General features: G+C 39.8%; 2 protein-coding genes and 1 long non-coding RNA gene across 3 annotated transcripts; 1 reads left to right on the forward strand and 2 right to left on the reverse strand.

Moving 5' to 3' along the window:
* Window positions 1-1,495: 1,495 nt before the first annotated feature.
* Window positions 1,496-18,211, reverse strand: LOC145610557 (receptor-like protein 14). Its single transcript, XM_081665873.1, has 6 exons — window positions 17,869-18,211; window positions 17,339-17,488; window positions 17,173-17,247; window positions 16,366-16,515; window positions 16,180-16,254; window positions 1,496-3,672 (listed from the first exon to the last, which is right to left on the reverse strand). Exons 1-6 carry the CDS (start codon window positions 18,209-18,211, stop codon window positions 1,496-1,498), a joined length of 2,970 nt encoding a protein of 989 aa, XP_081521999.1.
* A 3,369-nt stretch (window positions 18,212-21,580) lies between these two features.
* LOC145610559 (uncharacterized) lies at window positions 21,581-22,990 on the forward strand. Its single transcript, XM_081665874.1, has 3 exons — window positions 21,581-21,991; window positions 22,111-22,632; window positions 22,973-22,990. Exons 1-3 carry the CDS (start codon window positions 21,581-21,583, stop codon window positions 22,988-22,990), a joined length of 951 nt encoding a protein of 316 aa, XP_081522000.1.
* Window positions 22,991-23,244: 254 nt separating this feature from the next.
* LOC145612632 (uncharacterized) lies at window positions 23,245-26,713 on the reverse strand. The gene is made up of 4 exons (XR_014106664.1): window positions 26,533-26,713; window positions 24,582-24,671; window positions 24,075-24,239; window positions 23,245-23,958 (listed from the first exon to the last, which is right to left on the reverse strand). It is a non-coding gene; the product is annotated as an uncharacterized LOC145612632 (long non-coding RNA).
* Window positions 26,714-27,656: the final 943 nt, after the last annotated feature.

The raw sequence follows: 27,656 nt of genomic DNA on the forward strand, positions 1-27,656 counted from the left end.
TGTTAATTTTTTTATTTTTTATTTTCTATTATATAATTGCTGCATTTTTTTTCTTTATGCCACGTTTATTTGTTTTACTTTTTTTTTTTTGTTTTTTTCTTTTACTTTTCTTATAAATTGTTATATAATATTTTAAATAATAAAATATTATCAAGCTACTCACGAGCTTATTGAGTCGAGTTATAACTTGCTTGACTCGTGCTTGTTAAGGTTTCGAGTCGAGTCGAATTCGAGTCAAGCCAAATCGAGTCGAGTTTTGAGCGACTGGATATTGAGTTTCTCGCGAGTTGCTCAACTCAATTAGCACCCCTATGCTTAGCCCCTGCTCACTGAGTCACTAACGACACCGATATAGAATAAGTGCTAGGCATTCAGTTAGAGGTCCAATGACAAAGTGTATGATTTTATATACTAATAATAAACGGGAACATGAGGTGGCGAGTGTCGTCGTCAGGTAGAGTGTGCTTGTATCCACGTAATACACGTGAAATGACAAAGGAGTCCTTACTATTGGTGGGCAAAATACCGAGAATGGGTCTAGATTAACGTTTTTCGTAAATCAAATAGATGAACATGAAATTTCCGAAAAGGATGAGTGTTCAAGGTTAAACCAATGAAACATTCTTACACCAGAGCCTTAAGCACATATCTAAGCATACGGAGGAAGTAAGTTACTTAAAGGTCATGTTAAACAGAGCCTTTAGCACATATCTTAATTTACCTTTGTTCACTCCCTAAAGGACATAAAATGGGTGCTAGTACTATGTTGTATACAAGTTTTTAAAGAATAAATTTTTTGTTGATTTTTCAGCTAAACTTTTAATTCTTTCCTCTCTCTCAAAAACCAATTCAAGTTGGTGTATGAATAAATGAGTTGTTGTGAGTACTTCAATCATATACTTGGTACTTCACTCAATCTTATCGTTTAGATAGAGAACTAATGGCGTTTGAACTTTAAAGAGATCTCACTGTTCTATTGAGATTGTTGTTTGATAGGGAGTAATTGGTCAGAATCAGCACTCCTAAGCTAGGAAAAAGCATGTCATCTCTCATCTGCAATATTTCTAAGGAATTTGTTTTGTTTCTGATGTAGACACCTCATGAAAGAGAAGCTAGAAAAAAAGGAAGGAAGTTGTATTTAAAAGATGTCCTCAGGCCTATTAAAAAAAATGATTAGCTTATAAACATAATAATTTCCATCGAGAGTTTAGATTTGGCGGGTATGCTTCATTGAGTGAGTGAGTTTTTTATTGAAGGATTTGCGGCTAATATACAACAATACAAGAACAATGCATTGATGTCTTCTAAAAATCATAAGCCTCTAGGCAAGGTGGACTTTAGTTCTTGTGACTTGATTTTATTAAGGAAATAATACTTACTTTTCATAGAGAGGTCATATAAATTATACATAGTCACCAAATACAACAAGCGAGGCACCATACATTATCACATTCACAAGTGACGAAGAAACCTTCATACACGAACCTCATGATCATCAAACACGCCTTGCTCTCCTCAGTTTTCTTATGCTGTCCTCGAAGAAGTAGTAGCAGGAAAGGATGCACGCTTTAGCAAGATAAAACCATGCATTCAACCAATGAGGATTAATCAACATAATTATTACAACCGCAAGAAACATAGTCACACCAGATCCCGCGAAGGTGATATAAAAGGCTTCCATGTCAATCCAGCCACTGTCTTCATCTTGGGATTCACTTGTACTCGTGGAGGGCGTATCATCTGTAGTGCAGTTGATGAGTAAAGGAAGTCCACAAAGGGATGGATTGCCTATGTAACTGGTGTCATCAAAGGTTAATGAGTGACCTTGAAATGGGATCCTTCCTGATAAGTTGTTGTAGCTGACATTGAAGACCCCAAGAGTATCCAAATTTGTAACTTCAGCTGGAATCCTTCCATTCAAGTGATTGTAGGATAAATCCAAACTCTCGATGTTCTTCAAGTTTGAAAAAGCCGATGGAATGACACCCCACAATTGGTTATGAGATAAATTCAATGTCTGGATGTTGCTCAAATTACCAAGCTCATGTGGTATTTGGCCTGTTAATTTGTTGCAAGACAAATCTATTCCAGACATGTAACTAAGGATGTTGCCTTTGTAAGTGTGTTCCATGTTCTTTGTCACAAAATCTACCTTGCTGTAAATAATATTGTGGGCTGAATCTAATTTCATCGAAATCAATTCTCCCACTATGCCATCATTTATTAACTCAAAGTCCATACCAATCTCAATATTAAGACCACCATAGCCGTACCCACTAATAAATAATTGAGATAGGCAGGTGGGAATAGGGCCATATAAATTATTGGAGGAAAGATCCAACAATCGCAACTCAACTAAGCACAATTGAAAGGGAATTTGACCGATAAACTGATTACCACTCAAGAGTAGAACTTGTAATCCAGTGAGATTACTGATTGCAGCAGGAATTCGACCTCTCAAGTCATTATTTCTGAGATCCAAGAGTAACAACATAGTTAAATTGTTACAAAATGCATCTGTCACATGACCACTCAATTTATTATTGTTTAACATGAGATTACTGATATGGGAGCTGAAATTTTTTGGCAAAAGTCCATTCAATCTGTTATATGATAGGTCCAAGATCCATAGTTGGGAAGAATTGTATATGTCATTAGGAACAGGACCTTCTAGTGAATTATTACTTAGATTGATAACTAATAAGCTTGGACCAAACTTGTTCTTTTGGAGGCCACTTGAATATTTATTACCTTGTAAATTTAAGAACTGCAAGGACAATAAGCCATTGAAAAACGGAAGCTTGCCTTCAAAAGCATTATTTGATAGATCAAGAGATTCCAAGGTATTGGTTAGGTCATGTATCTCTCCTGATAAAAGGTTGTTCGACAAATATAAACCTTTTAGAGAATGTAAATCAATAAGGGTTATGGGAATGTTTCCCTTCAATCCGTTGTAGGACAAGTCCAATTCAACAAGATTGGGAAATATCACGCCTATGTTTGCTGGAATATGTCCTTGTATCTTATTTTTGGCAACCCATACTCGGCTTACATAGGCATGCGCGACAGAAGGCAATTGGAGTGATCCAATGAAAGAGTTATTGCTAAGGAAAAGTGTATCCAACTTAAGGTTGTTCTCGAGAAGCCATGTCGGGAATTCCCCTTGAAGTGAATTGTCAGAGAGATCAACAAACCTCAAGTGTCGTTGATGGGGAAGGAAGGGGGGGTATGTAAAGAGTGCACAGTCTGACAAACTAAGTGCTTGAAGATGTAATCCTAGAGGGAATGGAGGTTGGGTATCATGTTTGGAGAACTCATGGACAACTTGGTTGGAGTCTCCAAAAAAGTACTTTAAGTTGGTATGGTTTGAAAACGACTGGAATGAGTCAGGAATTAGCAAATGATTGTACGATAGTATGAGATATTTGAGAGAGAGGAGATGAACTAGAGGAGATGACCCAATATTTCCTATCAATTGATTATAACTGAGATCCAACGTTTCCAAACTTTTCAAGTTTCGCAACCATACCGGAATTTCCCCAGCAAGTTGATTATAACTGAGATCCAACGTTTCCAAACTTTTCAAGTTTCGCAACCATACCGGAATTTCCCCAGCAAGTTGATTTTCACTGAGATCCAACTCTTGAAGTGAGGTTAGGCCACCAAATGAAGCTGACAATAAGATACATCAAATTTTATCATGAAAGTGAATACAATCTCTTTCTACCAACAAGGAGTACTCCATAATAAGTAATTAAGTATAATACTTTGTTATTTGTCACAAAAAAAAAAAAAAAAAAAAAAAAAAAAAAAAAGTATAGTACTCGTATTTAATAATGTTTTTTAATATTCATGAACAAATACTGTACTTGTTTATGTATGTTGATAAAATATGTGCTACATGATAGTATCTTAGTGTGACACCTCTCATTCAAGTATAATGAAAATCTAATATACATATTTAAAGGGGAGTTTTTTCCCGAGATTTTAGAGCGCCACCTGGGATTTTTATTTTTTTAAAATTGTTAGAGCGCCATGTAGGATTGATATTTTTAAAGCGCTACAATTGAATCATGACACGTAATATTATCATCTTTAAAGTGCTACGTAAGATTATAATAAAAAAAACCGCCACGTAATATTAGTATTTTTAAAATGCTACAATGGGATTACGCCACATAAGATTAATTTTTTTAAAAGTCACTGCTTAAGATTATAATATAAAATAAAAAACTATCTTTTCATAAAACTGAATGAATAAAAATGAATGATTTATTTAGGTGATTAATGGTGTTTGGGGTGTTTTCGACCCTCGTGAGAGTTACAACTCGAAGACTGATCCGGTGCGGCCTGTACCTGCAAAACAAACGGAGACACCGGTTGGGTGGTGCTCCGCCTCCAAGGATCAAGTTAGTAACTTGAAGGGAGAGAAAAAGGTGCGGAAATTTAGGTGGGTACCTGCTCGGATTCCTAGCTTAGATGTCTCTATCAAAGGGACAGTTGTAATAAATGGTAAAACGTGCCCACTAAAAGGGGAATCTCCCTATTTATAGAGTCCTTGGGATTTGTGCCCCCTGTTTAGGTCAAAAAACCCTAATCATTGGTGGGCTGCGCCGCATTGCGGCTTTCTCGGGATTTGGGCCTGAAGGCCGCCTTTTTCCCCCATGTTTTCGGAGTGACACGTGTCAAGCAGGGATAGATCCTCTTTGGGACACGTGTCATCCTCTGGTTGGACCACGTGGCGGGGTAAAATTACCCTAAACATTTGCCCCTCACAGATGTGACGTGGCACGCCACGTGGCATCTGTGACACGCGTCACGCTCCGGTTGGTGTTAATTTTACCGCCAAAAAGTAACTGTTCACCTTCTGAATAAATTACAGGAATGCCCCCGAATTTACCCTCTATGTATAGCCATTTACCCCTCATAATTTTGTACGTTTACAAAAATTTTCGACAGAGAAAACTTTGAGAGAGCAGAAGTCATCCGTCTGAGTCAAGCGCAAGCCAGAAAGCTCGTTCTCGTCAACACAGCCGGTTCCATCTACCTTCAGATATCAAATGCAAAGGTACCGTCTTTGTCTCTCTCAACTCTTTTCATTTTTCACCGCTTGTACATATTTCTTCCAATAAATGGATGCATCACCAACACACATGGCACAGCTTAGGTTAGAATCAAACCGGTCACTAGAAACGGTTGAGTCTAGGACTGGGAGTGCCGTCTCAGGGTGTTGGGACCACCTTTTTGCTTGGATTCCGACCATTTACGTGTCTGTGCAGGACACAATGGCTTGGACAATGCAGACGACCCTCGATCCAGATTACAGAAGCAATGGCTCAGGCGGCCAAACGTCTGAGGGAGAAGCACCTGGTCAGGGAAACCAGACGGTTCTGGAGAGATCCCCTCCGCGTGCCCCTTCATCTTCCGCAGATTCCTTCTTGGAGGAATGCGACCAAGGCATCGATGAAGCCGTCTCAGCACCCTTCTCACAAAATGAGGAGGAGTCGGGGAGTGACAGCTCCGCCTCCACTTCTGAGAGCAATGACGACCTGTCACCGCTTGTAGACAGTGAGGAGGAAGAGAGGAAGAAGTGGAATGAGAAGGACGACCCCTTCAAAATCCACGTCTCAGCCAAGGACAAGGGGCACATGGAGGACAACTTGGAGAAGTTTAAACTCATACACCCGTTAGGAGACGGGTACAAAATCTGAGTGCCGCCTAAGGACGGCACCATCGCCTGGGAAGACGATCAACAGAATGTCAACGGCTACTTCGGCTGTTACAAGGCAGCGTTCAAGGCAGGTCTCCGCTTTAACCTTCACAAGGCGGTGAAGGCAATCTTGAGAGGCTACGGCCTCGGAGTCTGGCAACTTACCCCCAATTCTTGGGCAAGCGTTTTGGGGTACGTTGCTGCCTGCAAATTTCAGGGGCTCCATCCCGGCTGGGATGCTTTTGCTAAGATGCATTATCTTAGCCGCAACCTAGGCGGCTGGAGGGCGTGGTACACTTTAACCACGTATCCCCAATATATGATGACCTAGGACAAGGTCTCCAAATTTGACGGCTGGAAGCACAGGTTCTACCTCTGACGGCTCCTAGCAGGCGGGAGAACTATGAGCTCCGCTAACACAGTAAGAAGCCCGAGTTGATGGGCCAGAAGTGCTGTCTTCCTCGGATCCCGGATGTGGACTTCGATAAAATAATTGAGGCAGACTTTTTTGGCCTCACAGACGCAACTTTGTCAATAGGGGAGACAATAAAATTCCCAAGAACTGGATCCCTGAGAGCGCCTGGCTCAAGGATGAGTGTTTCTTAGCCTCATGCGGGCTAGGATACATATTTACCAAACGTATGCGCCTGTGTTCACATCCGTTTGTAGTGCTTTTGTATCAAAATTGTTTAATGATGTACTGATCAACTTTTTCCTTTTTGTAGAAGAATCTTTAAACATGTTGCCTGATGAGATGACACCCAGGCGGTCCTCTGCAACTATCCGCAAGGAGTTGGCGGAGAAACAGGCAGCCGAGCTCAGGGCCAAGGTAGAAAACGTCTGACTCTCTCTTAAGTTGACTTCGAAGTTTACTTTCCCCGAATGCTAACTTTAACTTTGTTATTTTCACTGGGAGGTGAAGTGGGAATGACGTTTGAGAAAAAGCTCAAACGGGCAAGGGAAGAGTCCGCCTCCACCCCTATCAAGACCAAAAAACCCAGCTCTACAATGACTCCTGGCGCCCCATTCAGGAAACATCAGATGCGGATAGGGGGGAGAAACGAGAGGGTAGGCGGCAGTCTGGGCCTCAACCTCGCCGACCCCCTATCAGCGACCAGGGGGTTCACCACGCCTGCAAGCGGCTCTCGCTTAGCCAGCTCTGAAGGTAAGAACCCATTTAAATCCCCGCCTGAGCTGGGGTGGCCTTTGCGAGTGAAATCCCACTTCCAACAGACGTCATCCTCAGACGGTCGGCAACAGATAGATGCCGCCTTAATTATTTTCGCACTCATCACCTGTTGATAACGGTGCAGCTCAATCTCCTCTCTGGCCAGACGTCTAGAGGCATGCCAGGGCCATGTAAGAGGCGGTGAGCAAGAAGGACAAGGATGCTATCCTTGGATAGAGACGTTCAACCTGGAACGAATCCTATCCCTTCTAGCTGAGGTAAGATACTCGAATAATTTTTGTAAGTGTTTTACTCTGCCTACAGTACTAACTTGATTTGCTTTTGTAGGCTCTGTTGCGGGTAGACGGGCTCAAGCGTCCTTACACCCGCAAACAGGAAAAGGTAAAAAGGGCCAAGAAGTCCGCCTCAGACGCTGATATTGTTGCTTTATACTCCACTATCATAAATGACCTTGAAACTAAAGCAACCACCATGACACAGGCGTCGAAAATCCAGAAGCTGGAGGCAGATCTGAAGACGGCCAACCACCCAGCGAGTGACGCGGAGGCGGCTCAAAAGAAGGCGGAGGAGGACCTTAAGAAGGATGAGGATGCACTCAAAAAGGCCCAGGCGGACCTTAGCAAACTCCAGGGTGTTTTTGAAGAGAACACTGATTTGAAGGCCAAGGTTCAGAAGCTTGAAGATGAGGCGGCCAAGGCTCAGACGAACTTCTTAGCAACCCTAGAGGCGGAGCAAAATCGGCTGTTTGCTGAAAGTGACGTTGAAAACGACGCCAGGATGAGGATCGCCTGGGCTGCCTTGTACCTAGACAAGGATTATGGCGTCTGGGCACTGGCTCACAAGTACGCCGAAGAAGTGGTGTATTTGAGAGAGAAGCACGAGCAAGAGCTTAAGTGCTTTTCCGTCTGGGCTAATACTGAACTTCCCGAGCGAGAGCAACCCGGTCCTGGTCAAGCACATGTAATTCTCTCAGATGATGAGGAAGAATGGCAGAAGGACTAGGAGGAGCCATCTCTTTTTATTTTTTTTTATCTGCGGTAGTATGCCAAAAAACTTGCCTTTCCGGCCTAAGTGTGGAGTATTCTTGTATTTACCGGCTGAGGAGCCGGGTTAATCAGCAATTTATCTCTCTTCTCCCGGACGGGGTCCGGTTAACATTTGCTCCACTACAACCATTTTGTTGGGTGGACTTTTAATAAATGCACCTACTGAGTCGGTTTTAATCATCTTGCGTTTGTGTTTGGATTTCAATTTTTGCATTTTCAATTTTGCGTATATGCTTGATTTTTGTCTAACTTATCAAAAGCATGCGGTGATTTCAATCCGGTTGTCCTTGCCCCTGGACGGCTGTGTAATTGATTTCAACTAGAGTTGGTTGATTGACTTGGAAACATCTGATGTTGCAAAGAGTATGATACGTTTGTAAGTCAATCAATCACAGTAGTGATTGCCCCAAACCAAGTGCACACCCGTACACAAACAGGCATTTCAGTCACTAACCAGACGGTGCTTGACCATCTAGGTAGAGATTGCATAGCCATTGCACAACTCTTTTCCCCAAACGGGAGAATGTGTGCAACTTAAAAACGAAAAAATGCTAAGTAAGAACTTCAGTCGGTCACTGACCGATGTCGCAGGAAATCTGGGTTCCGAGACTTAGTCGTTCCTTAAACTGTTCAGGTCAGACGGCTATGGATGGGCCGATATGGCCGTCTGCATTGGTACGTAGAGTAAGCAGGTTGGCTTCTCTCTACGACGATCGCACCCGGAGGGGTGTCGTCGGACGCCTTTGTCCATGTTGGGACAAACGAATTTGTGAAAAAGAAGCCATCCGGCCATTGACCTCTGGTCTACGTTGAGACCGGCTTTATAGCCACTAAGCGGTTTTGTGCTTAGCTTAATTATCTAGCCATTGGCCTCTCGTCATATAGACGTTGATTTCGCTTCCAAGTTTCAAACTCAGAAGATTTAACAAATGACCCGTCTGAGCAATGCTTCAGACGGCGTACAAAACTAAAGAAGACAAACACAACTGAAAACAAAACGCAATTTTTCATTAATGTACTTCTTGTTTACAAACATTACAAATCTCAGAAGTAGTACTTTTTCAAATTGTCTACATTCCAAGTTCTAGGCAAGCGCTTGCCGTCTGGAGTTTCCAGGTGGTAGGTGTCGTCTCTTACTTCTTCATAGATACGGTAGGGGCCTTCCCAATTTAGAGTTAGCTTTCCCAGCTCATTGGCCCTACCGGTTGCCTCCATTTTCCGTAACACTAAGTCGTCAACTTTTAAAGGACGCTAGTGTACTCTCTTAATGTAGGCTCTGGTCATTCTTAGACGGTAAATCTCATGACGCAAGGCGGCATTGCCCCTGCGTTCTGGGAGTGAGTCTAATGCCAGGCGCATTGCTTTCCATTTTGCCTCTTCATCATATAGCATGACTCTAAGAGTCGGCTCGTAATATTTAATGGGCAAGACGGCTTCAGCACCGTAAACCATGAGAAATGGGGTTTCACCGGTTCCCCCCTTTGTTGTTGTCTGGATGGCCCATAGGACATCGATTAACTCTTCTGCCCATAAGCCACCGGCTCTTTCAATTTTCTTCTTAATGCCGTCTGAGATCAGTTTGTTGAAGGCTTCAACTTGGCCGTTTGCTTGGGGTCGGCCGAATGATGCAAAATAGCTTGAGATCCCTTGATCTCCCAACCAAGTTTTGAGCTGAGGCGTCTCAAACTGAGGACCATTATCGAACACCATAGACATAGGTATCCCATACCGGGTGATGATGTTCTTCCAAATGAAGGAAATTACGTTTGATGTCTTGATATTCTTAACCGTCTCGACCTCCTTCCACTTGGTGAAATAATCTACAGCAACCAAGATGTAGCGCTTTCTGCCTGGTGCAGGCGTATAAGGACCTAAGATGTCCATGCCCTATTTTGCAAACGGGATTAGGGTGTGGATGGTCGTCAGGTCAGTAGCAGGACGGTGAATAAGTTTGCCAAAGTTTTGGCACTTGTCACATTTCATCACCAACTCCTTGGCGTCTGTCTCAAAAGTGGGCCAAAAATAATGTCGTCTATCTCTAACGGCTAGGGACCTGCCGCCTATGTGGAAGGCGTAGAATCCCGATTGCAAGTCTTCGAGAACTTCCTTCCCCTTTTCTGGGGTGACACACTTCAACAGAGGCTTCAGAAACCCCGCCTTGAAGAGTTCTCCGTTTCTCAACTCGAAGCTTGCAGCTCGTTTCTTCAGGACGGCTGCCTCTTGTGGCGAATCATGAAGTGTACCGTTTGAAAGGTATGCCAGGATGTCATCCATCCAGGTAGAGCTTCGGTCCAGAATTCCAATGGGATCTTCATAGATGCTTCTCTTTTCAAGAACTTCCCAAAAGACTAACTGAGGCGTGTCATGGTAGGCGGAAGATGCCAGCTTTGACAATGCATCCTCTTGGTTGTACTCTTCAAGTGACCCAACCTCCTCTTTGACCGCTTGAAGATACTTGATCATAGCCGGATGAGTTGCTTCAAATTTTCCCTCATACTAGCTAACGACCAACTGTGAATCAGAGTAGGCGTCAATTTTCGTTGCCCCTGCTGCCTTACACATACGGATTCCTGCTAGCAGGGCTTCATATTCCACCTCATTGTTAAAGGCCTGAAACTTGAACCGTAGTGCATACTCATATCTGTCCCCTTCAGGAGACTCGTAGATTACACCTGCACCACAGTCGTTCTTTGTAGAGCTCCCGTCTACATACACTTTCCAAACCTGGTCAAGATTATCCGGAGCCACCAGACGGGTCATTTCAACAATGAAGTCGGCAAATGCCTGACCTTTCACTGCCTTTCTTGGTTCGTAAGTGATTTCAAAACTCTACATTTCAATAGCCCATTTCAACATTCTGTCGGCTGACTCCAAGGTGGACATTGGCCGCTTGAGTGGCTGGTCGGTGTAAATCACCACCAAATGTGCCAGAAAGTAAGGCTTCAGCTTTTTGAATGCCTTATACAAAGCAAGGCCAAATTTTTCAACCATGGGGTACCGGAGTTCAGCATTTTTAAGAACATGGGTAATGAAGTAAACCGGGAGCTGAACGTCGCCTCGCTCAGCAAGGAGAACGCCATTGAGACCATTATCTGAGACGGCTAAATACATGTACAACGTCTCCCTAGGAAAAGGACTGACCAGCCTAGGTAGAGAATGCAAGTGATCTTTTAACTTCTGAAATGTCGTCTCAACATCGTCTCCGCATTCAAACCTGGTCTTCTTCCTGATTGCTTGGAAGAAGTAAAGGCATTTGTCGCCTGACCGGCTGAGGAACCTTCCCAAGGCGGCCAGGCAACCAGTGAGTCTATGATCTTCCTTGACAGAACCGAGTGACTTCATGTCAATCACCGCCTGTATCTCTTCGGGGTTAGCCTCTATCCCCTTTTAATCAATCAGGAATCCAAGAAACTTCCCAGACTCAACACTAAAGACGCATTTCTTAGGGTTTAACATGACCTTATGCCGCCTGAGGTTGGTGAACGTTTCTCGGAGATCGGCAAGGTGATCCGCCTGCTGCTTGGATTTGATTATCATGTCATCAATGTACGCCTCCACATTCCTCCCAATTTGATTAATGAAAACCGTATTAATCAGTTGGAAAGTGGTAGGCGCATTCTTCAAGCCAAACGGCATCACAGTATAACAGAATAACCCCAAATCAGTGACAAAAGCCGTCTTCTGTTGATCTTTCTTCCAGAGGGGTATCTGATGGAAGCTAGAATAGGCATCCATAAATCTCATCAAGCCGTGACCGGCTGTAGAGTCGACCAGACTGTCGACCTTTGAAAGCGGATAACTGTCCTTTGGACACACCTTGTTGAGGTCTGTGTAATCAACACACATATGCCAGGTCCCATTCGGTTTCTTAACAAGGATCACATTGGCCACCCAGTTGGGGATATTACAAGGCCGAATGAACCTGGTGTCTAGCAGCTTTTTGACTTCGGCAGCTGCCGCCTGACTTCTTTCCTCGACGTGGTTTCTTTTCTTTTGCCGGATGGGCTTCTTTTTGGGATCCATGGCGACTTTGTGGACAGCGAGATCAAGGCTGACGCCTGTAATCTTTTCCACTTCAAAGGTAAAAATGCCTTTGAATTCTTTCAGCAGAAGGTGTAAGCTTGCACCCAGAATAGCATAAGCAACCGTCCCAACCTTCACAGTACGCTCTAGACGGCTGTCATCCAGAGTGAGATCAATGTTTTCACCAGTCGGTTGGGGATGGAGCTCGCCTGACCGTTCCCCGCTCAGTGATTGCTATTTTTTCTCTTTCTTCACCTCCACCGGCAGAGGTGCTTTTCTTTTCTTTCCAACGACTAGTGGGGCGGGATTGGTACCCTTTACATTGTTAAGGTCTATTGGTTCTTGTTCTTGGCCGTCTGAGGCCACAATGTCTTTGACGGTTGAGAGGTAGCACTCTCGGGCCGTCTTGTGATCCCCGTTCAGGGAACCAACAGAGCCATCATCCCGCTCATACTTGATGAGCTTGAGAGACGGGATGATTACCGCCTTGGCTTTGTTGAGGGTTGGCCTGCAAGAATAATGTTGTAGGCGGTCAACTCCTTAACGACCAACAATCTGACGATAACATGTCAGCCCTGGCCTTTTTCTCCCAGCCGGACGGGTAAGTCAATTATTTCGGCTAGATAGACCATCCCACCCCCAAAACCAACCAAGGGGTGGGTGAGCGGATGCATGCTGCTGACATTGTATTTAAGCTTCTGCAAGCACCGGAGGCTGATAATGTCCAACGAGCTGCTGGTGTCAATAAGGATCCGCCTAACAAGTTGGTTGGCAACCTTACATTCAATGACGACCGGGTCGTCATGCGGACGGCGGACGCTGCCCCGGTCCTTCTCAGTTATTAGGACATCTGGGAAGGTGGAACTGGCAGACGCCTGCTCATCATCATCCTTGTCCATCTTTCGAAGATGGCTCTTGGTGCCCTAGATGGTAGGGCCACCACATGAAAATCTGCCTGCTATAGTGTAGACCGGATCCTTGTCGGTATCCAAACTACTAGTAGGCTGGTGGGTATTCTTGGAGGACTGACCTTTATTCTTCTTTTTTGTAGGACTTCAACAGCCCTTTGGCAGCCAGACGGTCCAACGCCCGCTGAAGACTTAAGCAGTCGTTAGTGTCATGGCCAACCTCCTCATGGAATTGACAAAATTTATTTTTGTTCCATGACTGGACGAAACTCTTCATTAGATTCGGCTTCTCAATGGACAGCCGGTCCTTTACCTCCATGAGGATGGAGTTGCAGTCTTTGTTAAACTCGTACTTAGGGACGTACGGTTTAAACTCTCTCTTTTTCTTCTGGGACGGCTGGTCAGAATCACTAACCGCCCATACTTCTTTTCTCTTTTTCCTCTCTTCTTTCTTGTTGGCCGGCTGAGCAGACCGACTTTCTTTTTGTTTGTCAGACTTCTTGGAGTCTGACTGACTACTAGGCGTGCAGAGGTCGGTAGCTTGAATATAGCTCTCCGCCTCCCTTAGGACCTCCTGTAGCGTGAATGCCCCTTTTCTGACGAGGCCAAACTTGAAGTTTGACCCGTCTCTTAGACCTTTGAAAAAGTCTGTAAATGCTACCTCGTCAGACAGTCCCTGGATCTAGATTCTGACCAGATTGAACCGCCTGACATATGAGCGTAGCCCTTCTCTCTCACCCTGCTTAACGGTGCTCAAATCAAGGCTCGTTTTTTTGGCAGAGATGTTCATGGAGAAGTTGGTGGAAAACAAGAAGGCTAGCTTCTTTAAGCAGTCAATTGAACCGGCTGGCAAGTTGTCAAACATTGTTGGGCAATGCCCTTCAATGTAGCCAGGAAACATCGACACCAGGTTGCATCGTCCCAACCCTGTAAACACATGAGGTTAGTGTACGCCATCAGGTGGTCTTCTGGGTTGGTGGTACCATCATAGGTGCCTACCAACACATTCTTAACCTTGAACGGCCGAACCGCCTCGGTTATATTCTTGGCGAACGCAGAAGGTTGTTCACCAAGCTTGAGCAGCCGGAGCTGCCAGTCCAAAGGTTGGACACTGTTAAATGCCGCCTAACCCCCAAAAGGAGGCGGATGCATGAACTGTAGGCCATATTGCCGATACTGGGCCTGAGGTGCATATGGGACTGACCCAATCATCAGCTGAGGTTTGGTGTTGACGGTCTTGCCGCCTGTCTGACTCTCAAGTAAGGATTGTGAGTTCTTTAGAGATGTTTCTTTGAATCTGTCTGGAAAGCTCGAAATGGAGGCTAACTCAGACAGCGACTGATTTCTCCTCCGCTCAATGATGTGCCGAGCGTCAGAGGCTGTTTTCTTGTTGGTCCCCGGCTGTTCATGCCGAGGCTGCCTCTGAGGACTAGTAGGCAGTAGAATTTTCGACTAGCCAAGTCTTGAGGCTAACTTCTCCTTCTCCTTTTCTTTGTCTTTGGGATGGGGAGTTGGTCGCCTGTCCTTGATTGGCTTCTTCTTCCCTAGAGTGGGAGTCTTTTTAGCCGGCGGACTCTTGGTAGAGCCTGCCTTGTTTTTGTTGATCATAGTCTTAATTTCACCCTTGAAAGAGTTGATGAATTTCATGAGCTCATCCCGGGTGACTAGGGCTTGACCTTTGGCCTTTCGGGTTTCCCATTCTGGCCTTCCAGTGGGCCGCCTGCTTGGGCCCGCCTGGTCAGAGTTGCACTCCAATTGATCTTTGGAGCGCTTGTATTTGGACATGAAAGACCCATCCTTGGTTATATAGGTCTCCACATCATCATCATCTTCGTCATCAGCTTCATCCTCAGTGACGACCTCAGGCGGAGGTCGATTGAACAACTGAGGGATTCCAAAACCTCCCGGCTGAGACACCGGTTGAGGGTTTTCTTGGTTTTTTTGTTGTATAACTGGTTATAGGATCAGGAAAGGGTACAGACTCTCCAACCATCTTTGAGGTACTCTCCCCACAGACGGCGCCAAATGTTTTGGGTGTTTTTGTCCCTCGGGAAAGTTACAACTAGAAGATTGGTCTAGTGCGGCCTATACCTGCAAAACAAATGGAGACACACCGGTTGGGTGGTGCTCCGCCTCCAATGATCAAGTTAGTAACTTGAAGGGAGAGAAAAAGGTGCGGAAATTTAGGTAGGTATCTGCTCGGATTCCAAGCTCAGATGTCTCTATCAAAGGGACAGTTTGTAATAAATGGTAAAACGTGCCCTCTAAAAGATGAGAATCTCCTTATTTATAGGGTCTTTGGGATTTGTGCCCCTGATTAGGTCAGTGAACTCTAATCATTGGTGGGCTGCGCCGCATTGCGGCTTTCCCGGGATTTGGGGTTGAAGGCCGCCTTTTTCCACCATGTTTCCGTAGTGACGTGTCAAGCGGGGATAGGTCCTCTTTGGGCCATCCTGGGGGCTGACACGTGTCATCCTCTGGTTGGACCACGTGGCGGGTAAAAATTACCCTAAACAAATGGAACCAACATTATGATAAATTTTTACAAATTACATAAAAGAGTTTTTTTTTTTTAAATATTTTAGAGCGTACATAGGAAAATGTTATATTTTAACCAATGAAAAAAAGAATTGCAATTTATTTTAGATCAAAATTTTATATTAATTATAAAAGTAAAATCAGTGTGTTGTTTAGTGTGGCTGGCTATATCGTGTGGCCGGCTGAGACACACCAAAACACTGATCAATTAATCCTCAACCATCCGAGTATGAAACCCTTATCGAGCAAGTAACCCTTTGACCAAGTAATACTGACCACAAAGTGTGGTCAGCCACACATGAAACTATGAAAAAAAATATTATCTTTCTATATCGGGAATTTTATCTAAATATGAGAAACAAAATGTATAATTCATTTTCTAATAATAAAAAAAAAAAATTCAAGTAGTAAGCAAGCGAATGTCACAAAGTTTATCAAATAAAAAAAAAATTAGTAATCATCTAGTGTTTTATATAGAGATTAGTTTAAAAAATTTAAATAAAAAATCTGTTATCTTTTATCTACTTATCTTTTATTCAAGATATTATCGACACCTCAAATATGTCTAATTTATATGTGGATTTATAGTTTATGAAAATCTATAAGTTGTTTTTTTTTTTTTTTGTTTGCGGGTTTCATTATGTATTTTAATTTTTTGGAACTCATTATTTATGTTTTGTATTTATTTGGGATTATTACCTAAGTAATGATAAAAAAAAAATATATATATATATATACTTAGAAAAAGAGTTGAAGTCACCATACCATTGTAATTGGTAAATCCAGTGATATAATTGGAACTTAAATCCAGCATTTCCAAATTTCTTAGTTGATGCAAAACTGTCATCATGCAAATCTTTAGTCAACAATACAGGTTTTTTTTTTTTTTTTTTTTTTTTTTTTTTTTTTTTTTTTTTAACAAAACAGTTAATTAACTACTTGGATGCTTACCATTAATTGGAACATTTCCTCTCAAATGATTTCCTTCCAAGTTTAGAGTGTGGAGTGATTGGAACTCAGATAGTTGGCTATATATGTTATTATCCAAGTTATTCCAAGCCAGATATAGTACCTTAATGCTTGATGACAAGTTTGTAGAACCTGCATATTATTATATCATCATGAGTATGCATATTACTATTATTTGACAATTACCACCTGCAATTGTTGTTGTTTTAGCCATTACCACCTATAATTTTTTTTTTTTAATTTTACCACCAATATTTTTACAAACATCAAAACTTCCCATATACTTGGCTCTGAACTGAAGTGTGGTGTGATGTAGGGTCCACGAACTACCTTCTCACCTTATTTCCCTCCTTTTCTTTCTTTCTCTTTCACTTTCTCATTGCCCTAAATTGTGCACCTCTCAAAATTGGAGAAAATCTTCAAATTAAATTACATAGTCATGTTAATTATTTCACGAATTGAAGTTTTTCCCCAATTTTGAGAGGAGAACAATACATGGGAATGAGAAATCGAGTGAGGAGGAACGAAAGGGAGAGAAAAGGTAGTTAGTAGGCTTCACATAACGTCACATTTGAGTTGAGAGTCAAGTAGGTGGGAAGTTTTGATGTTTTAAAAAATAGTTGGTGGTAAAATTCAAAAAATAAAACTGTAGGTGGTGCGTAATTGGTAAAACAACAACAATTGTAGGTGGTAATTGCTATAACTATATAAAAGTATATATATAGTAATATATAGTTACATAAGACCAAAATATATACACGAGTAATATCAGAAGTGTGTCAATCGTACCATTACAATTAGTGATGCCAGTAATCGAATTTTCATCTAAATATAGCTCTTCCAAATTCTTTAGTTGATGCAAAGCTGTCACACATATATAGCTTTAATCAAATAATTAAGTAAATAAATTATTTCATAAATTAACAGTTAGCTGAACTAGTAATTCCATGCTTACCTTTTAATGGAACAACTCCTCTCAATTGGTTGCTTCTCAAATTTAGAGTGTGGAGTGATTGGAATCCAGATAGTTGGTTAATGATATTATTTTCCAACGTATTAGATGACAGATCCAACACCTTAAGACTTGATGACGACTTTGTAGAGCCTATATTATTATAATAATATCATTATTAGTGTATAAATGTAGTTACAGCAGATCAAATATAATGCATGCAGTAGTAATTGTGAAATTATTGACTCTACTCTTTGTAGCCAATGAAAATTAATTAAAATAAAAAAATTCATTATAATATCAAGTATGCCAAGTAGGAAATTACTTCTTTTGCATAGGCTACTGAAATCAAAATTATTGCCTGTCGTGAATTAAGTAACTCAAGACTGTTAAGACATGATGACAACTTTGGTGCACCTATTTGAAATTGAAACAGATATAGCATTGCAGTTTAGTGAAGAATCAAGTCACCCACAATTGACAATACATACAAGTAATGATAATATAAATTGTGTTGAAGTCTAATGCATTACCTTCATCTTCATCCCAACTTTTAATGTTCATGACAGTGAGATTAAGCACTCGAAGTTCCTCGAAAGGATGCAATACAGATGCATTAAAATGCACTTCAACCTCATTTAGGTTTAAATGATTCGAGAGAGAGAGAGAAACTACTCGAGAATTGAGTCCACAAGTAACACCTTTCCAATCATCACAACAATTGCTTGTTTTACCTTCTTTCCAAGTATCAAACAACTCTGAATGAAGTGGCAAGGGAAGTTGGTTGCTCAAGTGTTGTTTAAGTTGCAAAAGAGCAGCTTTTTCTTGTTCCAAACACCCATTTACTTCAACCCAAGTAGCCAATACCGTCACCATCCATAACCCCTTACCTACTACACCTCTCATTTTTTTTTTTTTTTTTTGATTGCTAACTGCCTAACTTTATACGAGTACTTTATACGAGTACTTAGTAATAAACAAAAAGTTATAGGTTTTCTATTTTTGAAAAAATTATAGGTTTTGTACTCAGTATGCTCTGATTTAGTGGTAAGAGAACAATAGTTTCCCTGATTTTTTGTTAATTATATGTATAAATATACTCAAAATTATATTCATATAAAATTCCGGAATTTCTTAAATGCCATTCTTAATACACATACATGGTTCCATTAAATTAGCCGAATACTTTGAATTTTGAGTCAACTGTGATACACACCAAGAGATTAATAAATCAATCGAATTGTAAATCCCCACCCAGGAATACTAAAAAGATATGACCGTTGACCGATCTGATGTGTACGTGATTGGTGTATTATTCTAAAACATGTGTTACGACTTACGACTTTTAATCATTTTAGGCTTTTTTTTTTTTTTTTTTTTTTTGAAACCCAAATCATTTTAGGCTTTGTCATCTTGAGGGAGTTGGAATATTACTTCCTACATTTCTTAATACAAAGTACATGTACTCCTTCCGTGTTTTTTTAAGTGATACACTTTAACCGGCACATACTTTTAGGCAATTTAATTTACTTAAATAAAATAAGAGGTATGTGAGGTAGTGGAGTATTAAAAAATGGAAATTTTGAAAATTAACACCTTCTGTTATGTCCATTTTAGCAATTACCACCTTCAATTTTTTTTTTTGTTTTTTTTGAAAATTACCACCTTCTATTTTCAAAAACATCAAAAGTTACCACCTTGTTGCCCCTCAACTATCACGTGACGTCATTTTGGGTTCATTCTTTCCCTTTCCTCCCTATTTCCCTCACATTTCTCATTTCTAACTCGATTCTCATCCCCCATTTCACTTCTTTTCCCCCAAACTGGGTTCGTGGGTTGCTGGGTTGGTGAGTACGTGAGGTGGTGGTGGGCTGGTGGGTTGCTGGGTGCGTGGGGTGGTGGTGGTGCGTCAACGGTGCTGGGTTGGTACTGCGTGGTGGTGGGTGGTTTGGGTGATGATTGTGGTGTTGGTGGTGGTGGGTTTCTTAATATAATTAAGGTTATTTATTTTTTTTTTTTGGGTTGAATTAATAGTTAAGCATATTTTTGGGTTGAATTAAGAGCAAGCCCCAGTTACTCATCCTGAGTAACGAAATTTGTTACTCAAGTGGCATATATTGTGATTTTACACAAATTTTTTTTTTATTAATTTTTTTTTTTAAAAAAAAAAACCTTATGTGGACGTTTTTACCCCCAACTTAAAAGCACGAAATTACATCCGTGCCCCTTGAGTTACATTTGTTGTTACTCAGGATGAGTAACTTGTATTTCCTCTTGAATTAATAGTTAAGCATATACCCTTATTTGCCCATAAACAAGTTTTCAATCTTTTGTTTTGGTTTCCGCAAACATGTCCTTTGTTGCGACTAAAATAAACCGGAGGTAATATTTATTTACATGGAGTTGTGGATGGTATTGCTTGAGAATTTGCATTAAACCAGAGCTACCAACCATGTCGTGTCGTTGATAGGTTTGTGCTCAAAGTTAAACAGGTATAAGAATTTCAACACTAACTAACCTATCGACTCATTTAAAAAAGGTTTCGTGTAGTGTTGTTGACCCTTATAAACGTGTTAAAAACCTTTAATTTTTTATTTGTTTTTCATAGTCGATTCATATCATGTTGTCTTGTTATATGAAAAGATGTAAGCTTCATTGGACATATATATTTATCATTAATTAATTTCATTAATGATAAACTGAGTAAGCCTCTTGTTTAATTTAATGTCATGTTTTGTTAATTTGTCGTTTACTTAAACATGTCGAAAGTCTTTAAGAGCTATGCGATCTCTTCGTGTTAGATTTATGTAATGTTAGCTAGTTTTTGTTTTTGTTTTTGTTTTTGTTTTTGTTTTTGTTTTGTTTTGTTTTTTTTTTTTTTTTTTTTTCAGCTCTAATTAATACCCATGTATTTGAGAAATTATGTCTCCTTATAAATTAAATTTTATAGGTCGTAGAATTCATTCATTAAACTAAGGAGATTAAGTGTAAAATAATGATTCTTAGTTACTCTTAAAATTAGAACAACATCCAGAAATCATAATGTACAAATCTCAAACTTGGAAACATATAGTAATAAATGATAAATGACTTGATGACTTCTAAGACACCGTCCACATGCATGGTTGACTTGCAAGTCTTCCCTCCGCTCCGCTAATCACGCTAGAAAATTATGAACCTGAACTTCATTTAAAGTCTGATAATTGAACAACCAAAGTGATACTTTGTTGAGAGTGAGGGATAGCTCAAGTGGTTAGAGCTTCCCTCCCGATTCCAGGAGATCATGGGATCGATTCTCATCCCCGTCCTTGTGGCTCTCTAAACACCAAAAAAAAAGTGATACTTTGTTTCCTTGGATCTTTTTTGATGGTAATGTACACCGGAGATTAAACACTATTTACACATTCATTTGAGGTCTTTTGTAATTTATACATTAGAAAACATAATCTATCATCGAATATAATCACATCAATCTGTGACTTTGGTTGCAAAAACATTTGTACATGTGTTGATTATATTAGTATAGCTGACCCACCATATACTGTATAGTAGCTTGTAACAGAACTAGTTAGAAAGTATTGCTGACTCAGCATTATTTATCATAGCTGAAGTTAGTTAGTTGGTTAGAAATAAATACTCTCCTCCTCTGTAATATTCATTCATTCAGAAATACAAACACATTTTTCCTTTCTTCATTTTCTCTCTCTATAATTTTCTCTCTCTTCTGTTGAAGATTAACATGGTATCAGAGCTATTTTAACTTGTTTTTCCGCAAATTCGTATTCGATTCTGGTGATTGTTGTCCTGCTGCTATGGTGCTTGTTCGTTGATGGTTCTTTTGCTGAAGGTCGTTTTTGGTATGAGCTCTTTGTTCGTTTTTCCTCGATTGTTTTTGGATAAGATCTGTTGATTTTGTGATATTTTTCATTTGCGATTTGTTCTGGCGATCTGTTGTTGTGGTTGTTTTTGATTGCGTTTTTTATTGGAGTTTTGATTGTAATTGCGATTTGAGGTCGTAATTCTTGATGAATACTGCGATTGTAATTGCGATTTGAGGTCGTAATTCTTGAGGTTGTTTCTTGATTGTGATTTGTTGATTGTCACATTCTTCTGATTGTTGATTGCTGCAATTGTTTGTTTGAGGATTTGATTGATTGAAGTTGAATTTGAGGTTTGAGGTTGTTGATTGTGGTTGAGGTTTTTCGTTTCGAGTTTCTTGAAATTCTTCTGAGAATATTGGATATTATGGCTGGTTCTGATATGGATCCTACTGCTATACCTGGTAGTGTGTATTATATACATCCGTCTGATGCAAGTAACAAAACACTAGTTTCTGATGTTTTTGATGGAAATGGTTTTAGTGATTGGAAGAGGTCTATTTTGCTGAGTTTATCTTCCAGAAATAAACTAGGTTTCATTGATGGTAGTGTTGTGAAACCACCTGCAACTGATTCAAACAACAAGGCATGGTGTAGATGCAATGATTTGGTCTTAGGATGGCTTTTGTTTGCTTTAGAAAAGAGCATTGCTAAGAGTGTCTGGTTTTGTAAAACTGCTAAAGAACTTTGGGATGATCTTGAGGAGAGGTTTGGACACACATCTGCTACACAGCAATATGCTTTATATCAGCAGTTATCAGAATTGCAACAAGCTAAGGTGTGAATGAGTCTATTTCAGTCTTCTTTACTAAGATCAAGTCGATTTGGGATGAGATGGATAGTAATGAACCTCTGCCTATTTGTTCTTGTGCTAACTGTACTTGTTTGATAACCAAGAAGATTCTCAAGGTTCAGCAAGATCAGAGACTCATGATGTTTCTAATGAAGCTTAATGACAAGTTTGGCATGGTCAGAACTAATATTCTTATGATGCAGCCTTTGCCTATAATTACTATAGCTTATCGTTTATGTATGCAAGAAGAAAAACATAAGGAGATGAGTGTTTCATCTGTGGTTGGTGTTGAATCTATGGCTTTTGCTGCTGGAAAGAGGTTCCCAGACAAGCCTTATGATAGGAACTTTAAGCAAAATTCTGCAGGGTCTTACTGTACATTCAAGAATCAGAATGTAGTAACTGCAGGAACCAAGAGGCAATGGTTTTGTGATCATTGTAAAATGCCAGGACATGGGATTGAGAGGTGTTTTAAGCTGCGTGGTTATCCACCAGGCTGGAATGTTTGGAACAATGCTAAGGATTCTCCTCCTGTTTTCAATCAGAACAACAAAAGAGCAGCTCATCTTGCTCAGACAACTGGTTCTGAACCTGATCATTTTGTGAATCACTACTACAAAAAGCGTGTTTTTCGGACGCTTTTTAGACCTTTTTTCGACGCTAAAAAGCGTCGCAAAAATATTTCTCGACGCTGTTAAAAAGCGTCGAGAATACGTGAGTCGAGAATTTTGGAGGACACAAAAAAGCGTCGAGAATATCGACGCTTTTATGTGTCCCAACTTATATACGAAGTGTCAGAAAATACTTATTTCGCGCATTATCCCAAATTTGTGTAGTTTTTTAGCGACGCTTTTACATGTCCACATACTCAAATTTAGCGACGCTTTTTGTTGTCTAAAGTTTATTCGTGTCAGCCTATGGTATGGCGGGAAACTCTTGAAATATGAAAATGTGCAAAATATGTAGACATTAAAAGGCATCTAGAATTTTTATCATAAGTTTTTTTTTTACTTTTTTTCCCCTTTTATTAAATTATTACCATCATACATACATTACAGTTATTTAAATTGATCATAAATTAAATTAATAACATTAAAATAAACAAATATTCTATATAACTAGATTATAAAAAAACAATAATGAGCAATAATAAGAGTGCGTAGTTAATTACCAAATTTATAAAAGAAAACATCAACATAATTAATGAAAATAAAAATAAAACGTCGTATATTTTTTTTTGAGGGCAAGTAGTGGGAAAAATATATTAAAGAAGATCAATTTTCGTCAAAGTCAATAAACTTTAATTGAGGAAAAGGACCTAAAGATACAAATTCGTCACAATCTCTAGTCTCCCCTAGAGTATTACCTAACCGCTTTACATGAGAAATTAAAAACGAACTAAAACTGGAAGAAAGCCTACAAATATCATCATATAGGAGAAACACAAGGGAAAATCCTTTGGCATTGTTTTGGACAGCATTCACCACATTCAAGGCATCACTTTCAAGCTGAACATCAGAGTATCCCAACCTCTTCGCCACAAGCAGACCATATTTGACAGGCAGCAGCTTTTGCACACCCTACATCCCACCCAGCACCCTCCTGCCTCACTGCAGCAACAACAATAGTCCCTTGATCATTTCTAATCAGAGCCCCCAAGTCAGTTTTAACACCCAAATGGGCATCACAATTTACCTTGACCCTTCCATGACTTGGGCAGCTCCACGAACTGATTGGTGGGCAGATTTGGCTGGTCTGCTAGCAACCCTTACAGCATACTTATCCAGAATTTAAATTTGCCAGAATAATCATCCAGGCTATGCACATACCTGCGAACACTTGATTCTTCTGTTTCAAACAGCATCCGAAATCGCATGCCGACAGAGACACGGGTATGGTAGACAGCTTTGACATAATTTGCTAACAGAACCACAAATTCAGTAGGGCTAGCCCTGGAGAAATTACAAGAAAGAATTTATTTTTAATGCTTGCTTTTATTTAATAGAGGAAAAAAAAGTCAAGAGCACCAATAGTCCTATGTGATGTTTGTAAAAGTACAAATTTATACCTGGGATTAAAAAACACTGTGAAACGGCTATTTGTAGAAGCTGCGTGAGCTGCTGCAGCAAGAAGACCTATATGCATGCTATCACTTGATAATACTAATGAAGGCATCACAGTTTGTGGACGATTAGCACGCCAAATGCCAAGGAGTAACTGATTCTTCTCATTCCTGATGGAGAATACCATATGATTATCAACAATTATGTATTATAGCTTGCATATGTGGCAATTGAAAGCTTCATTTAGAAGCAGTTCATGAATATATGTTTCTCAAAGAAAAATTCCAAGGCACCAGCTTTACTGGGACTAAAAAAACGAGCCACGCAAACTGCAAAGTATTTCTTGAACCTTAACATATTGTTTTCTTTTTGGTAATATTTTTATCAATTTTGATGAAAGCTTTGATTGATTGATTGATTGATTTTATCAATTTTGAATGCCAAAAGATAACTGAACAATGTGCACATAAAATCCATCAATGGGCCAATGGCAAATAAGAAGAAGCACTTACCAAATGAAGATGACAGAATCCCCAGCAACTAATTTTTTAGCACTTACAAGACACTCCACCCAGTGGTAAGAAGGTGCCTCTTAGGCTGCCCTGCATTGACAAGCCAACATTCAAAGATGAAATCAGGCCATGTTTGATGTATTAGTGTTTACCAGACATCGAAAGGAATCCACTTGCTTCAATGATTAGATTTTTTGCAAATCTGGTCCACAAGTACAATCCATTATTCATACTTGATGAGTTGATGTCAACCAAATATACTGCAATTCTACAAGACTGCAACACATGACAACACATGTATGTTACTCTAACTTCAATCTAATGTTGGACATGAATACTTGTAACTTGTAAGAGTCTAATTAGGCTATATCATAAAATTTTTCTTGATTTTGGGCCAATTGATGGAAATGAAGGGTCCAAATATCATAGACATTAGGATATAACAATGCCATCTCCATAGGATTACTGAAAGAAAAAACCAATATCAAGTAGATGAGTGAAGCATAGTGGTCAAGTCAATCCAGCAAATATACATGAATAGCAAATCACGAGATCATGTTCCAGGTATAAAATTATAACTGAGATAGGAACAACAAGATAGAATCATACTACCTAAAAATATAAATCAGCCAGCTTACTAAATCAGGTAAATCTGCCATCATTTTCACAAAGATACTGTTTCACGTTCTTTCACCACTTGGTTCTGTACAGACAATTTAGAGAGAGAACCAAAGTCATTATGCTGGTGATTGCAACTGAAATCACAGTGTGACATTAAACTTAACCATTTTAGTAACTGCATAACTTTATAGTTATGCAAATATGACAACAAGCAGTGCCAGACCACTAAACCATTTTCTGCAATTTTTAAGCAGTCCAACATAATATATTTGCCCAAATCATAGCAATACACATGTATACATGTTTAAGCTATATCATGAAGAACTCTTTTACACAACTCGGAAGTGCATGAGGAAAACAATTCAATCACAAAATTGATGCAGAATAGAAAGTGGCCAAGGTCTAGATAAGAACCTCCAGTAAACAAAAACAGAGATCATTCTCTTATCAAATAGGAAGAAAGTAAAAATTGAGCATCACCTTATATGCAAGGTCTTTGAGAGTATCAAGAACTTTGGCACGATCAGCTAATTTGGCAATCATTTCATTAGATTTTGCCTCATTCTCACTAGCAATCTCAATGATTCTCTTAATATTATTAAACTAGGACCAACAACATTGTTGTACCAGTATTGTAGTCATGTCATCTTGCCAAAGGGAAGAAAGAACTTATTCAATCAAGCAAGTAAATCAATTAAAAAAATATAGACAAATTGTACAGAGTGTTTAGTATGGATAAATATAATTCTAAGAGGTGTGAGAGCTGTCAAGAGCATGACCTAATAAATCAATCAAATTTATACAAAGAACTTCCTACAGAGGAACTGTAATAATGTGAAATCATCACATAGAGTATTCAAATGCAGAGGAAGCAAAATATGGCACTAAAGGGTATAGGAATGATAAAAGTCAAATTACACCATAGTATAATTAATAGTTCAGAGCGTCAAAAGATGGATCCCATCTATCCACTCCTCAATATCATAGAAATAACTAGGAAAATAAAACCTCAAAAAAATTTAACACGATAAAAAAAAATAAAAAAAATCAAAGAGTGTTCCTAATAGCAGGTCAGCAGCCAACTCAAAATGGTGCTTCATTCAAACACAGATTAAGAAGGCTAGATTTTAAGAATTTTATTTGAATTGTAGCAGAAAATCGAACATAATAATATATATAACGAAACCCTAAAATATCTGTTCCTCATGAATCAAATACATTTCAGATCATAATTTCGTGAAATTCTTGTTAATTGTTAAAAAAAAACTCTACAAACAATCTATAGGACTCAATTAAAAGAAAATTTGATGCCCAAAAGGAAAAATTGTACCTCAATTAAATCGGCAAAGAGAAGACGAAATTAAACACCATTGAAGGCCGGTGAGTAGAGAAAATTAAGCAAGCAAAATTATTTATGAGCAATGCACGGGGAACGAATTGAAGATTTGACATTGAAATCCATGATTTTCTGAATCACTTCATAGAATTTAGTAAGATGAAGGAGAGATGAATAGTTAGGGTTAAGATGTGAGAAGTGAAAGGTTTTCAAGTTTAGAAACTAAGGCGGTTTTATTATTTCTGAAATTCAGAAACCGTGGGTTAAACAAATTGCACTCACGAGCCCTGCACGTGTTGCTCTCGACGCTTATTTATGCCAAATCAATCTCGACGCTTTTAGGCGTCGAAAAAACACGCATATCGTATTTACCACCTAACGCTCATACCAAAGCGTCGAGGCTTAAGCGTCGAGAAAAGACTCATTTTGTAGTAGTGAATGATAATGATGAAGTTTTAACTCCTCAGATGGCTGTGGAACAGTGTAACAAGATTATGAGCAGGCTTGTTCAGCAACAGCAGATTCAGGACAACACTGAGAAGAGAGACAGTTCTAAAGAGCAAACTTATGCTGGAAATGCTTTATTTGCAGGTAAATTCTGCCTCATGTCTTTTGTTCCAACTATGTGGGTGATAGATAGTGGTGCAACTGACCACATTTGTCATAGTCTTGATGTTTTTCACACATACAGAGCTGTGACTGATCCTAATAACACTATCACTATTCCTGATGGTACCACAGTATCAGTTACTCATATTGGAGAGGTCAAACTTGATGATCATATTTTTCTAAAAGATGTGCATTATGTGCCGGATTTTCAGTTTAATCTGATATCAGTACACAAATTGTGTGCAGACCTAAACTGTTCTGTTTCTTTTACTCATAATTCATGTGTGATCCAGGGGCTTCACATGACCCAAACTCTGCATCTTGGTGATTTGAGGCATGGTTTATATTGTCTGGATGCTAAACAAGGACAAGGAGATTCTAGTGCAAACTTGATTAGTGAGAATAAACATGTTGCTTTAGTTTCTTGTAATGCTCTAGCTGATTTGTCTAAGGTTGATGAAGCCAAGATGTGGCACCTTAGATTAGGGCATTTACCTGTAGATAAATTG

This window comes from Chenopodium album, chromosome 24 (assembly GCF_948465745.1).
Source record: "Chenopodium album chromosome 24, dcCheAlbu1.1, whole genome shotgun sequence".
In the NCBI taxonomy this organism is placed as follows: domain Eukaryota; kingdom Viridiplantae; phylum Streptophyta; class Magnoliopsida; order Caryophyllales; family Amaranthaceae; genus Chenopodium; species Chenopodium album.